This window comes from Lactuca sativa, chromosome 9 (genome assembly GCF_002870075.4).
Source record: "Lactuca sativa cultivar Salinas chromosome 9, Lsat_Salinas_v11, whole genome shotgun sequence".
In the NCBI taxonomy this organism is placed as follows: Eukaryota; Viridiplantae; Streptophyta; class Magnoliopsida; order Asterales; family Asteraceae; genus Lactuca; species Lactuca sativa.
The window spans coordinates 57,591,378-57,607,487 of NC_056631.2; the positions used below are offsets into that span (position 1 = coordinate 57,591,378).

The 16,110-nt window shown below is 35.6% G+C and overlaps 1 protein-coding gene across 1 annotated transcript; it reads left to right on the forward strand.

Moving 5' to 3' along the window:
* Positions 1-7,493: 7,493 nt before the first annotated feature.
* LOC111908101 (uncharacterized) lies at positions 7,494-9,802 on the forward strand. The gene is made up of 3 exons (XM_023903969.3): positions 7,494-7,935; positions 8,052-8,201; positions 8,292-9,802. Exons 1-3 carry the CDS (start codon positions 7,588-7,590, stop codon positions 9,645-9,647), a joined length of 1,854 nt encoding a protein of 617 aa, XP_023759737.1. The 5' UTR covers positions 7,494-7,587; the 3' UTR covers positions 9,648-9,802.
* The last annotated feature ends 6,308 nt before the right edge of the window (positions 9,803-16,110 follow it).

Consider the following 16,110-nt stretch of genomic DNA (forward strand, 5'->3'; position numbering starts at 1 on the left):
CGCCCCTGATCTGCTGCTAATGAGATATGGAACACCATCCACACTCTGCTATTGGTGAGGTACGGGACCTCGCCCACACTCACCACCCTACCAGGCACATACAAGTATCACACAGACAACAAGTATAAACTATCACATAAACCATTCCTTGGGCACCCGCCCGCTAACATTGGACCTCGTCCTGAACAACATACTAGCATACGATGCCTAGGGCTAACCCCCGGGTCTTCTACTCATATCTACATGGGCCGAAATTGTGGCCGTAGACCCATTCACACAAAGGGAAACTCACCTGCACTGGCTGAACTTGCTGATGAACCCACTAGCTGCTTCACGACAACTCTCTGAACTTCAGCTCCACTCGCTCCCCGAACTACCAATGTCAATACAATACTGAGTCTAACTGACCCCCGAAAGACAACCAAGTCAACTCTGGTCAAAGTCAAGGTCCTGGTTAAAGTCAACCTTCCAGGTCAACCCTACTCGCCGAGTCACCCTAGGGACTCGCCGAGTTTATATGTTCAGAGTCCTTCTCTTTGCGACTCGCCGAGTCAGTCCATGACTCGTCGAGCCTACCGATTTCCGAGTCCTGACCTGTCCAACTCACCGAGTCTCCAATCGACTCACTGATTCGAGTCTAAACTCAAAGGGTTTGGGGTTTCGCGACCAGACTCGCCGAGTCCAAGAACAGACTCGCCGAGTCCAAGACAACCTTCAATAGACTCGCCGAGTTGTTCATCCAACTCGCCGAGTTCCTACCCAACTTCATCTGACTCGACGAGCTGTTCATCCCACTCGTCGAGTTCCTCCTCGTCTTCATGCTGCTCGCCGAGTCCACTCAAAGGACTCGCCGAGTCCATTCAGATCTCTATACATGCAGAGGACTTTTGAGTCATGCATAGACTCCAAACTGTAGATCTACCCTTCCCAAGCCTATTCCTCACGTAAAGTTGCAAACTTTACGTATAGAGAAGGAGATCTAGGCAAAATACACCACAAACTAGGGTTTAAGGCAAGGAGGCTCCATAATCAACTCAAGGGCTGCTACTTTATGCTTCTCAAGACCATAATATGCTTAGATCTGAAGTAGCAACTTCAGATCTGGCTTCTAACTCAAAATAATAACATTATGGCTAAAAAGCCCCAACAACCACACATAGATCTAGGTGCAAAAAGGGGTCCAGGAACTAGTTTGTTACCTCCAAATGCTCAGAATAAACTCACAATCCCAGATATATAGTCCCTTCTTGCTCCTCCAAGTTCCTTCTTCCTTCTCCAAGCTTTAATGCACCTTCCAAGGCAACAAATGGCTCAAATAGAGGATATGGAGGCTAGGGTTTAATGTTCTGGGTGAAAGAGGCAGTAAAGGAACCCTAGGGGAGAGAATGAGACGTCTAAATAGGCTCCAAGTCCCGAATTTAGGGTTTTCCTCGCACAGACCAGACTCGCCGAGTCCACTTGGCCGACTCGCCGAGTTGGTCACTTACTCCTCGACCCGGATCCCGCTCGGACTCGCCGAGTCCCTCCTTGTACTCGCTGAGTCACCCCTAAAAATTAGGGTTTTCTTTCCTTTCTTGGCCTTCCAGATTTTGGGTGTTACAAGAAACACATAGGTTGAGGAAATGGTTACCGTTACTTACATGTAGTTGTGTTATTTAATGTTTGTACGATTTGAAAACCTGTTATAATTGAAGCACAAATTCACATGCAAAACATTTTGAAAAAAAATGAAAGTTTATAAAATTATTTTATAAATAATTTAAAGAGTTTTAAAAGATGATTTGTCAAAATACAGTTAAAAATGTTTTAACTGATCAAAGTAAAACCCCCTTTTGAAATGTAAATCATTTTCTACCCATTTGGAATACACACTTATCTAATGTCTTCCATCTTGGGAAAGTGCATTGGCCAAACAAAATAGTTAGGTGTTAGGAGAGTGAAATATTGTTTGCGATACCCGAGAGTCTTGGGCTGGATGACACGTATGATCAAATGGTTGATTTATTGTCTTGGCTTGTGATTCGCTACACCCGCATCACATGAAAAGATAAGAATGTATGGATTAAACATGCCAATATTGACATAAGTCACTTAATCCCACAAATATCTAAGAGTTCCATAGAGACTATAACTGGTAAAGAGTTTTACCTACCCAAATAATTTCTTCATGCGATTACGACACTATTTTTCGCATTTGGAAGAGAAATATAGGTCTTAGAATTTGTTAAAATAAATTTTGGGTAATAAATTTAGAAATGATACAATCAAATCACTAACAAGCCTTTATACAGTTTTATAGATGTATGAAAACGTAAATTCCTCAAACTTAAACTTCTCATTGCTAAGTATCCTTTCAAAGGATAAGTTGAATGACTAAAATTATCTTAACTGGTATCGTAATCTGGGAATTCCTCTCAAGTATGATCATAAATGTTGAACCATTGAGGAATCTCTCCCTGAACCTCCTATTGACACCATAACTAGAGCTCAACTGAAGGAGTATAATAATCATGTTACTAAAAACTAAGGTTGCATGCTTCATATTTGTTACCATGAATCTGAAACTCCAAAAGATGTTCGAGAATTGTAGGGACTAAGAGGAAGTAGAAAGCTTAAACATGGGGACCTGGATCTCAATATGGACAACAATCATAATATAGTTGTCTATAGGAAAAGAGATTACAAATTACAACTTTCTAGTGACTTATCTATGGTTTTATTAATTTGCTGCTACTCACCTGATATGGAAGGAAACATTTTTTTTTTCATTTATGCTTTATACAAGGATGGTTTAAATTTTGAATTAATGATGGCATAATTTTAGTTTATAAAAATGATGTTCTCAGTTTTAATGAGAATCTTAACCATCGTATCCGAAAGTGTTTTGGATAAAATATAACTATGATATTGTTTCCTTGCTTATTTGAATGACACTATGTATTTCCTTGCTTATATGAATGACACTTTAAGGTTATTATTTGACCTGAATAAACTTGGACTCATGCTCACTAATCTAAGGTACATGGGCTGGTTAACCCGCCCGATATGATGCCATTTTGAACTATTCAATGGATAAGACCAACATCTCCTATATGGGTTAAGGTTCATCTAAGAGGTAAGCATGATTACAAGGCTCTTATATACACAAATAACCATTTTATTGATTTTTTCTGTAAGAAATTTGGCCGATGGGAAGAAGAGAAACTATCTAATCCCATATAATTATGGAGGTCTGGGAAAGAATGTATGTTCAAAATATTTATTCTTTAGGAAGAGATGCGTTAGGAGGGATACAGATATAAAACTCAAATACCCTTATATGAGGGGAACATAATGTCATTTAATGGAAGACCATGCATTACATTTAAAAGGAAATTGTCACTTAATGGAAGGCAATGAATGACATTTAAATGGAAATTGGTGTAAGATTTGGCAACCAAAAGAACATGCAATATCATTCTTTTTAAAACTTGGATTGAAACTAAAATTTCACTAAGCAATTGGGACCATTTCAATATGGTGATTAGCCCTTTAAATCATAAATTGAAACGTAAACTCCGTTTGAGAATATATTTGTGATTGCTTATTTAAAGTGTTTATTGGGTTATTATTGTTTAATAATGGTAATAAGCTATGTAAGTGTTTGGATATGAGAATACCATAAACACTTATTGAATTAAATAAATAATAATCAATTATTTCCTTCTTACTTATTGATTTAAATAATGAGTTTTTGATATATTACATCAGACATTAAAAAACAACTTAACAACTTATTACATTTTGAAACTGTATAAATTCAGCTAAGCCTTTTTCTAAAATTCAACTTTAACATAGGATAAACTAATAAATACTTTTAGAAAATATAAATTGTTTTAAATAAGTAATCACACACACCCCTAAAGGGACTGTCCAAATTACAAAGGGACCAAATCGGCCAACTTGTTTCGATTCCGTGGATTCATTAGTTTTGATTTTTTATTTAACCGACAAGTCTAATCTATCCTTAAGCTAACATCTAATTCAAGTTATATCCATAATATGACTTGAACCTTTAACCTTAAAGAAAGAGGACATGACTCGTGGGCTAGAACCCTTTGGTTTTGATAAACTATGAACATCTATAGAGTATAGACACATGTAGATACATTAAAGACAAGTAACATTGAATCAAATTATTAGAAGGCAATTTTGGTCCTTAAAAAGTACATCATGGTAAAGGAAACGTCACTTGTCAATATACCATTGCTTATCAAATGTGGAATGCATTAGTGTAGACAATAGAAAGTGGTCCTTGTGGGTATCAAAATTTGAAATTTGGTCGTTAACTACATGGAATAATAATTCAATCTATTTATTTGGTTGTCGTTTAGGTATTAATTTTTATATAAATATATTAAATCAGTGTTTTTATGATTTTTTTTTTCAGTTAGATCACACATTTTTTGAGTCCATGTTACAAAAAGCAAATCATTTGTTAGATTAGTTGATCATTTTCTTCGGTAATAAAAAAAATATGGTATTTTGGTAAAAGTAAAAATAAATATATAGTTAGAATGTATACTAAGATACAATGTAAAATCAGAGTCTTGTGGTATGTGAAATAGCCAATAACAATATCGAAACATATGTATATCCAAGATTTTTAGTTTAATAGATCTTCATCCGTTTAAAATGAAAATGATTCGACTATATCATATTCACATTTTAAATAAAGAAAGAAAGATAGAATCATGATAGATGATATAAAAGTATAATCACTTTGTTTTAAATGGATGAATCAAAACAATATTCTATTTAGATACTTATTTTTAGGATTACTTTGTTTTTAGATTATATAAAGATGTCATTTTGCACCCATGAGTCACATAGGCTAACATATGTTGAAGCATAAACAATGTATTCAAATAATTACAACTTTATAAATCATTTTGTTAAAAGAATTAAATTTATGTTTGAATTGTATAGTTTCTTAAATCATATTTGATTCATTTTAAACCTAAAGAAATAAAAAAAATATTAACAAATCAACCAACTTTGGTTCCAACTCAATTTGATTTTTTCTAATGGATCAACGAACTGTAGTCCCTACATCTAATTATAATACAACCCTTTATGGCTTTATCTCACAACCATAGGTTTTTTTAGTTTGGTCATAATCCGAGTCCGAGTGGTTTGAACTTTATGATCGCCTAAATATAGGCCACAAACTACTTTTAAGGTTGGCCATAGAGGTATTATTAAATATAGTTCATTCATATTTTTAAAAGACATTAATTATGTTTTTTTATTTAACTTATACCAAATTAAGTAATAAGATGATCATTAGATGTGAGTAAGGTTTTTGCAAGACGTTTCTAACATCGAAAGCCTGAATTTGTTTGTTTTTTTTCTCCCTTCTTTTATGTTTTCCATCAACGTTAGGAAAGTGGAATGGAGTTATTTACAAGTTGTAAGGAACATGGTTATAATACATAGATCGATAATGTTGTATTGAGGATATTGTCCGATTTGTATTTTCTTATTAGAAATAATGATTTGTTTAGGATAACCAAATTTTATAATTAAACACATTTAGCTATTTTTTTGCACATATTTAATCAATAAACTATCATAAAATGCTTAATAGAAATGAATGTTTTACTGAGTTTCGAGGACTTCTCTGGCGAACAATAAACTTGTGTGGGTAATCAACTTTGCAATCGTACATATTTAGGTGATGTTTGTTTTTAAAAGAGATAAGATGTTTGCAGTTGTTTTTCATGTCTATAGGAGATGTGAACTAGAAGTCAAAATCTGAATAAAGAAATTGACTGTTTTTAAAAAGTTTGCGAGCTAAATTTTATTTTTTAATATCTAAATAATATAAATAAAATGAAATCATGATCTATTGGCGATCATACTATACTATAATAAGCAATGTTTTAAAAACCGATTTTTTAGTTGAATCGGTATGGTGACCGGTTTCCGGTTCAACCGGTTTAACCAGTTCGATTGCCGGGTGAACCGGTTTCTATATTTTTCATGTTTTTGTTTTCTATTTTCCTACACATACATACATATATAAATTATAAATTTGATGTTTCCAAGTTCAAATATTAAAAATACACATAAAAATAAGTTATATATGAGTCAAAATACATTAAAATAACACATAACCATAAGTTTTAGTGTTTTATATCAATCCATATACGTCGAAAAGAAAATAAAGTATAATACGAAACGATATATATTTTTAGATTAATACAAACACATCAAAAAAATTTATAACATTACCATATGTTTTTATTTAGAGAAAACTAAATAGATTTGAAAAATATCATCAACGTTTATTATGTAAATGATTTTTTTTCATATATTTTTATTCGGTTTAACCGCTTGATTTTGACCGGTTCAATCGGGTTTTTCTGAAAACCGTCCGGTTTAATCCGGTTTAGAAATCAATGTAAAACCGGTGATAGTTTAACCACTCTCTCTTCCGGTTCCCAATCCAACCAGTTCGACCACCCGGTTCAAACCGGTTTTTAAAACCTTGATAATAAATACCACCACCACCATTATCATCTGTTCATCTTCCAAAAAAATCATGTTCCAAAAATCAATAAGAATTTTGTTTAAATTCAAACAAAATTAATCCAGAACAGAAAAGCAATAAAAAAAACATATTATAAAAAAATTAATAAGAATACATATTTTACTTGTTGTGTTGTATTACAATTTCATTGAGTAAATTGGCATATCTTAAAATAGCAAAATGAAAAAAATGAGAATGATTTTGACCACAAAAATGAAAGAAGCGAATATGAAAATATTGGCCTTTGCGTCATTACTGTCTACTCATTGACTAGTACTAGTGTGTGTGGTTTAGCCTTTGTGTGCACGCACGCTAGTGAAGTAACTTTTCTGGTCGGACAAAATATGGGCCATTCAATAACCCATCGACGTCTTTTCTTTTTCGTTTAACAAAAAAAAAAAAAAATCAAAATTCCTATCGTCGATTATATTAATATTTATTTAAAAAAAATTGTTTACTTCAAAATATTTGATCATATGTATAGATTTTATTAACTTATATGATGCAGTACATATGATTTTAGGGTCTAATCAGCATGCTTTAACAATATAATATTCTGTAATGATATAGACCACATCCATTGTTTATATTAAACAATTTGATAGTTAGATTGTAGTGGTCTAATGACTAATGACCATGCTGTAGCAAAAATGAACAATAATTAATTTAAGTTAAAAATATACTAATACCTTAAATAAATATTTAAAGAATAGAATACATTATTATATGTATATAATTTCTTTTATTTTGGTTTATTACCTAATTAAAAAAAACGTTAATGGGTGAAAACAAAATAGAGACGTTAATTCATAAGTTTCGATATTGCCGGCCTTTCTTCTCATGCTTTTCTGTAAAACCAAGAGCATGACCGCAGCATACTTTTTTTCCTTATATATATAAATAGCATTACACCACCTTTCTCTTCATCTACATTCTACACTCTCCAAATTTCAAGCAAGAAAAGGCCTCTCCGATCCCAAATTCAAACACCCAACAATCAATCTTGAAAAGTAATGGGTGTTAGGATGATGAAATGGAGTCCATGGCCACCAATCTCGTCGAGAAAATTCGAGGCCAAGATTCTTGTACGCTGTCTCCAAGGCTTGCCTGAGAAAACTACAAGTGGGGATCCCCGAGATTTTTCACGATTGGGTGTTGAAGTCAATTGGAAAGGTTCTACGACATCAAGTAATCGACTTAATTTCAAGCGGAGTAGTGCGAAGAGGAATTTGACGAAGGAAGAATCGTTAAACGACGACGGAGTTGTTAAATGGAACGAAGAGTTCGTTACTGTTTGCGATTTGGTGGAATTTAGAGATGGGAATTTTCAACAGTGGGAAGTTGCATTCAGGGTGTTCGATGTAAGTCCTGAACTAATCTTCTTGGTTTTAATATGATTGATTTACTCACTGATCATCGTAATATAATCAGGGTTTCGTTTTAGGTTAAAAATTGTTAATCTTCTTTAATTTTTCAGGGTTTAAACCAAGGAGCAAAAAGACGGGTTCATACCATTGCAACTGGATCATTGAACCTTGCTGAATTCGCTCCATCCAAGCAAGAGAAAACCCCAATAAATATTCATCTTTCAATGCCTATTAGCATCGATTGTAGTCCTATACTCTCTGTAAGTTTCTTCTAAAATTCACTTTGTTCTATATCAATCATATATCCCCCATGAATAAATCTTTATGTTAATTCCATTCTCATTATGCAGCTATCACTCACCCTCCATGAATATGCCGTGCCTCTGCCATTGTCACTCAGAGACGACCCATCGGGCCTTAAAGCCGGTTTCAAAAAAGTCAAGATCTTTAAAGTAGTTTCACCTAAAAAAATATGTCATCAAGAAGAGGGAAACTGTCGATTTGGCCCAAATTCCCTCGATGGAGTTGATTCCGATGTAGATAATGCCGATTCCAATGTTACGAAGTCTCTCGATTACGGAACCCTAGCTTACGCAAATCATATCGGACGATTTTCAAACTTCAATTCAAGCAGTAGTAGTGAAGATGACGATTGGACATACAGACATTATAAATCAAAGGAAGACGATTCACATTCCGAAAGGCGAATCTCGATGCGCGGAATCTTCCCATGGCGGAAACGGAAACTGGGATTCCGGTCTCCAAAACCCAAAGGCGAACCACTTCTCAAAAAGGATGTTAAAGAAGAAGGCGGGGACGATATCGACTTTTACCGCCGAATGCTGACATCATCAGAAGGGTCAACCACGAGTCGATCTTCAATCTCGGAATTCGGAGACGATAATTTCATCATCGGTAAATGGGAAAACAAAGACTTAAAAAGTCGAGATGGTCAAATGGAAGTCAAAACACAAATTTTCTTTGCTTCAATTGACCAAAGAAGCACACGCGCCTCGGGAGAGAGCGCATGCACTTCTTTGGTCGCTACAATCGCTGATTGGTTCCAAAATAGCAACCAAGAAATGCCCGTAAAATCCGAACTCGATACTTTGATTCTAGAAGGTTCTTTAGATTGGAGAAACCTATGCGAAAACAAACTCTACACGAAAAATTTCCCCGATAAACACTTTGACCTAGAAACCGTTCTCGAATCCAAGACCCGTAATCTCATTGTGGTCCCGGAAAAGTCGTTCATCGGATTCTTCCAGCTTGACGAGGGCGTTTTTGACTTTTTACATGGTGCTATGTCGTTTGATAACATATGGGATGAGATCGATCGAATCGAGTCAGAAAAACCGTTGGTTTATATCGTGAGTTGGAACGATCATTTTTTTGTGTTGAAAGTTGACCGGGATGCTTATTATATTATTGATACTTTAGGAGAGAGGTTGTATGAGGGGTGCGATCAGGCGTATGTGATGAAGTTTGATAAAGATACATCGATTAAACGACTACCATATGAGAAAGAGGAGATCGTGGTGTCGAAAGGTAAAGAGTCGTGTAAGGAGTATATTAAAAACTTTTTGGCTGCGATTCCATTAAGGGAATTGCAAACCGATGTGGAGAAAGGGTTGGTTGATGCATCGAGCCCACTTGTTCATCATCGGCTGCAGATCGAATTTCACTACACTGAGTGTTGCGCATGAATCCAGCCCGCTTGTTCATCCTCAAGTACAAAACTCCTTTAACAAGTTCAATTTTGAAAAATCTAATTATTGTATATGTGACTTGTGTGATTGTAGAGTTTCTTGTTAATTTTTTAATGACAAAATTATATAAATGGTCCATGTGTTTTTTTATATTTGTAAGTTTCATCTCTAACTTTTTTTCGTTTTAGTTTCTTGTATGATTGGTCCTTGACCCATATAAAATGATTTTCGTATATCTTCTACTTGTTTTATATTTTCTTTTAAATGATTTATATACAAAAATAATAATAATAATAAAAATACACCACCCCCACGTACCAAAATCACAAACACTTATCTCTCTCTCTCTCTCTCTCTCTCTCTCTCTCCACCACTTCTGACAACTATCTATTAGGCGACAGGTCAAATCAAATCTAAATTAAAACTCATAAAACATATAGGAAAAATTAAGCAAGGGGAACTTTATGCATACCCCTGAAATTGCCTTGTGTACCCCCATGTGAGTGTAATAGTGCTTGTCTACCCCATGATTTGACGATTTATGTGAGTGGGGGTATGTATAGTAGTAACCTTAAGCAATCTACCAACAATTTAATGTGTATTTGAAGTTTGAAATGGGTATTCTGGACTGTTCCGGAAAAAATACTTATACTTTCATTTAAAAAAGGTGAAAAATCCAAAATCGCAGATGAACTTCAAAGAAAGTCGTAGATGGACTAAGTTCATCTGTGATTTTAGTCAGGTGTGAGGGTATTTATACCGGAAAAAATTAGAAAAACATAAACAAAAAACAATCTGCGAACGTACAACTTATAATCCGTGTCTGTGCTTTACCGACTTGCACATTCGCAGATCAAATAGGGAAATCGCAGATGGACTTAATCCATCTTCGATTTTGATGATTATTTTTGTAATGTTGTGTTTTTTTTGCTATTTTCTACCAAATAATTAAGAAAATTAGCTATTTTTATAATTTTCTGTATAATATATAGTCTGTTTCAGATATATTTTAAAATTATAAATTAGTTGTTGATGTATCAGTGGGCTCCACTTTGAAAGAGTGTTGATATTGCCTAGTAATTATAAAAGCTAGTGGTAATTATAAAAGCTAATGTGTGTTTCACTATCAAGTCCTCAAATCATACCTACAAAATAAAAAACAAAATCAAATTTACAGAGGAAGAGCAAAATATTTTTCAAGGATAGCAAAATCAAATTTTAAGAGGTAAAAACTAGAAGGAGATCGATATCAAACCACAATGAAATCATCGCAGGAATCGACTTCATCGTGGTCTCTTTATTAACACCAGGTCTATGCATCCGTTTTGGGAGATGGATATCGTTACGGGCAATAATCTCATGAGCATCCCGTTAGACTTTTAATGTTGAACCCCATTGTCGTCGTCTGACCTTCCATCACTAGGGTTGTTCAATATTTGGATAAAATCGAATTGTCCAATACCGGACTATTTGGTTCGGATTTTTGGATTGATTTTCAGCAAAACCGAATAGTCCAAAAAAACCGAATAACAACTTATTCTCTGTTTTTCATATGTATCTTTAACTATTTATAAATTTACTAAATTATTATTTTAGTTATTAGAAATTTTTGTCGAATATACTACTTTAAAGTTACTTCTTCTCAAAAGTTTTTTGTTAATAAAATATTAACTATAATGTATTTTCTTAGTATTTGTTCATAAATTATAATTTTTAAAAAAATAGTTTCTTTATAGATTTTGCTAATATTCAAGTTATATATTTTTCAAAATGCCTTGCTTCTTGAAATCGAATTGTAAAAACCGATCAAACCGAATTGTAATTTGGTTGGATCGGATCGGAGTTAAATTTAGTTTGGATTATTCGGATCAATGTTTTGAAAACCGAAATCTATTCGGATTCACTTGATTGGATCGGATCAAACCGATCCATCCAAACGAACACCCCTATCCATCACCACCCCCTTATCCCACTGTCGTAAACGACATAGAAGAACAACGCAATCAGCCACCACAAACCACCGCCATCAACACAGAACGAGATGATGGGGTATAGTGGTGGGCTAGAATGACGGGTCAAGGGTTAAGAGGCCGTCGGTGGTGGCCAAGGCGGAGCTGTGGATTTGGTGTTGGTGGCGGTGGCACCGGTAGGAAAGAGAGAATAGAAATGTCCCAAGAAATTAGAAAAGGTTAAGGTTAAGGGTATGGGGCTTTTAATTAAAATTAAACAAAAGATAAAAAGAAACTAAAAAGATATAAAAGTAATTTTAAAATAATCGGGCAAATATCTTCAATGTGAATGGAGACATGGAAGTTTGTTAAAAAGTCAACAAATTGCCGTTTCATAATTTTTGGGAGTGGCTGACAATGGATAGAGTTATGTACGGAAACTCTTAGCATTGACTTGATGACTTAATGACTTATGTGTGAAAATTGACCACTGACTTTGATGACTGGCGGGAATTATGCAATTAATTAATATTCATACATTTTCATTTCATCACATATCAAATGTTTTCTAAGCAAACCAAATCTAAAGGAAGTTTAATATTATTGTGAGTGTCTCTATAAAGCCACCATTAGCTACTAAAATGGAATGTTGGGCCTGTAGAAAGCGTAAATCATTGCTATATTGGTTGTTGATGTCGATTATGATACATATTCTTATGGCTGGGCTAACACAAAGTAATTGTATAGAAGAGGAGAGAAAAACACTACTCGAAATCAAAGCTTCCCATATGAAGTCATATGATTCCGAAAATGACCATTTTCTCCCTACTTGGGTTGATAATTATGACAGTAGTACCCCTGGGGATAGGGGCTGCGACTGTTGTGATTGGGAGAGAGTCAACTGCAACACAACCACCGGACATGTCACAGATCTTTCTTTGTACAATTTGAGAGGGGTGGAGGCCGAGAGCAAGTTTTGGCCATTGAATTTTTCCTTGTTTCTTCATTTTAAGGAATTGAGAAGTCTCAATTTGTCATATGATTATCTTGATCATAAAGCGATTATGAAGACAGGTAATTCATGAACACAACATCCAACTAATTTATGCGCTCAAAGACGCTTCTTAGGTAACTTAATTAGTAATTGAATAGTATTTTTCTATATATAAAAGGCCAAACACAAGATTTTATGTGTACTTCAGATCTTGCAATTCATGCTACAACTTTTTAGTATTTACCAATGTTGCTCCAAAAGTTGTCCTTTCTATATCACAAGATCACTAAGATGTTTTCTCTTTTTCAGGGCTTAGAAGGTTGTTGAGTTTGAACAAGTTGGAGATACTAGACCTCAGTTTCAATACTGATATTGATAACGACATCCTTCCATCATTGAGAAAATTCACTTCACTCAAAGTATTGGATCTTAGTTACACTGGATTGAATGGAAACTTCCCTATCAGTGGCATGTTATCGTCTTTTCATGTCTTCTTTTTAAGTTATCATGCACACATGCACAAATGTATGCTTTAAAGATACTTGCACCCTCTTCAATTTTCAAATGATTTGCAGAATTTGCTGCTTTAGAGAACTTGGAGATGTTGGATCTAAGCTACTGTGGCTTCAATGGTATCTTTGAGATTCAAGGTAATCAATATCATCATAAATCTATCATGCCAATATATTCACCTAATTGGATTCATACACGAATCCCTCTTTTGCAAGTTGCAACATTATATATAACCATGTATATATAGCAGATTGACTCTTTCATGTGTTGAAATTTAAACTTTTACCTTTCTTTTCTGGTAGAGATAGTAATATCCTACAATCAAGTCACTCGGTTAGATATAATAACAATTCTTTTAGGGGAAGGATAACAGTATTAAAAAAATGGATATAAATGTATATACATGTATATCTCCTAAACAGCTTTGTGGTTGTATCAAACTATAGCTTATAAATTCGATTGCTTCATTCCTTAATATAGGTTCTGATAGGGTTTCCATATTCTGGAAGTTGAAAACTTTAAATCTTGGGTCCAACAGATTTAATGAAAGCATTGTAACATTTTTAAATACCCTTTCATCGATTACAAGCTTGGATATTAGCAACAATCCAATGTCAGGACCATTTCCAGCTCAAGGTACGTACATATAATTCCTTGTGAAGTTGTAAGAGCATCAATTTCAAACCATGTGAATTTAATCGATTTCATTTTGTTCTCAATTTACGTACCATTTGTACTTATGTACCACTGATAAATAAAAAGGTAGCTCTGTTTCAAGCATAATTGTGTCTACCCCTGGTATAATGATGTACAAAGAATAATGAACATATAATTCTCCAAACTATCTTTCAAAATATACATCTGATTGAAATATGTTTTTCTTTTTTTACGGGTTGTAAGAGCTTATCAAGATTGAAATGGCTGGAGAGTATAAATCTTTCAGAAAACAATTTCAACAAGAGCATCATATCATGCCTAAGAGTTAACTTGGGTAAATTGTGTATTGTGTATTATACGGGTAAAGATACAAAGGAATATAAATAGAATTCATATTTACAGTTAGCCTCCTCTAACTATTCAAGTAATCTAATATAGACTAAACTACTTTGTCTAATATTCCCCCTCAAGCTAATGTCGGGTATCGACTTGTAGCTTGGATCTAAGATTCGTAAACCGTTGAGTAGGTAGCGGTTTGGTGAAGACATCCGCTATCTGATCTTCAGTAGAGATATGTTGAATGGATAGTTTCTTGTCCGCAACCTTTTCTCGAACAAAGTGAAAGTCAACCTCAACATGTTTTGTTCGTGCGTGGAAGACTGGATTTGCAGATAAATAAGTGGCTCCAAGATTATCACACCACAGAACCGAAGTTGTAGTAGTGGGAGCACGAAGTTCACGCATGAGAGATTCTAACCAGGTAACTTCAGCGACGGTATCGGCTAAGGCCTTGTATTCAGATTCTGTGGAGGAACGAGACACAGTCTTCTGCTTTTTGGCTGACCACGAGACAAGATTAGAACCAAGATATATAGCAAATCCCCCGGTGGATCGGCGGTCATCTGGACAACCAGCCCAGTCTGCATCAGAGTACGCATGCAGAGAAGGAGAGTGTGCATCAGTATAAGCATGCAACGTGGAGTCTAGGTTGCGCCGGAAGCGAAGGCCGTGATTAACAGTGCCTTATAAGTAACGAAGTATGCGCTTGACCGCCGACCAATGGTTCTCTGTTGGAGAATGCATAAATTGGCAAATTTTGTTGACAGCATAACTAATATCTGGCCTAGATAAAGTTGCATATTGTAGAGCCCCAACGACCTGACGATATCGTACAGGGTTCTCAAACGGCGGACTGTCCCCAAGAGCTAAATTGGCGGTTGTGGTAATGGGGGTGTCAACAGGTTTAGCATGAGATAGTCCAGCTTTTTGAAGAATTTCCAAGATGTACTTTCTTTGGGATAGAATAAGATCAGGTCCTTGTTTAGTCACCTCTATCCTAAGAAAATAAGAGAGAGGACCCATATCCTGAACTGCAAAGGTTGTACTCAATCGGTTGACAATGTTGTCAATGGCAATAGGATTGTTACCCGTAAGGATGATGTCATCCACATAAACAAGCATGTACAAAAGGGTGCCGCCAGAGGAGTATATGAACAAGGAAGGATCGGTTTTAGATCCCCGAAAACCAAGAGAGACCAATGCTCGTGAGAGACGATGAAACCAGGCCCGTGGTGCTTGTTTGAGCCCGTAGAGGGATTTGTGAAGACGACATACATGATTCGGACGTTTCGGATCCGTAAAGCCAGGTGGTTGTCGAAGATAAACAGTCTCTGTCAGATCACCGTGAAGAAATGCATTTTGAACATCCAATTGACGAAGAGGCCAACATTGTGAGACTGCAAGAGAAAGAACAACTCTAACGGTTGTAAATTTGATGACCGGGCTAAACGTCTCATGGTAATCAATACCAGGTTGTTGATGAAAACCTTTGGCAACGAGTCTAGCTTTGTAACGTTTGACAGCACCTGATTGATCTCTCTTAATTTTGTAGACCCACTTACAGTCAACAATATTGGCATGCTTAACAGGAGGGATTAAGGACCAAGTGCCATTGCGTATAAGCGCATTATATTCTTCAGCCATGGCTTTCCGCCATTGGGGAGACTGATTAGCAACAGAGAATGACGAAGGCTCAATGTCGTTGGGTGCTGAAGTGTGATATGCTGTTGGGTCATAAGGAACCCGTGGTTTTGGATTGGGACGCAGATTCGCGGGACGAGCCCGATTTGACGTGGCTGTCGTGGTCGGTTCAGCAGCGACCGGTTGAGTAGTGACCGGTTCAGCAGTAGCCGGTGTAGTGGTGACGGGTTCAGCAGTGGGAGCTGTTGGTTCGTCGACGGGTTCGTTGACAAAATCGGGTGTTGTAGATGGTATGGGGGTTTGCCGACGTTGGCGAACGTAGGTACGAAGCGGTATGTTTGCTGATGGCGTATCGATGGGAGCTTGA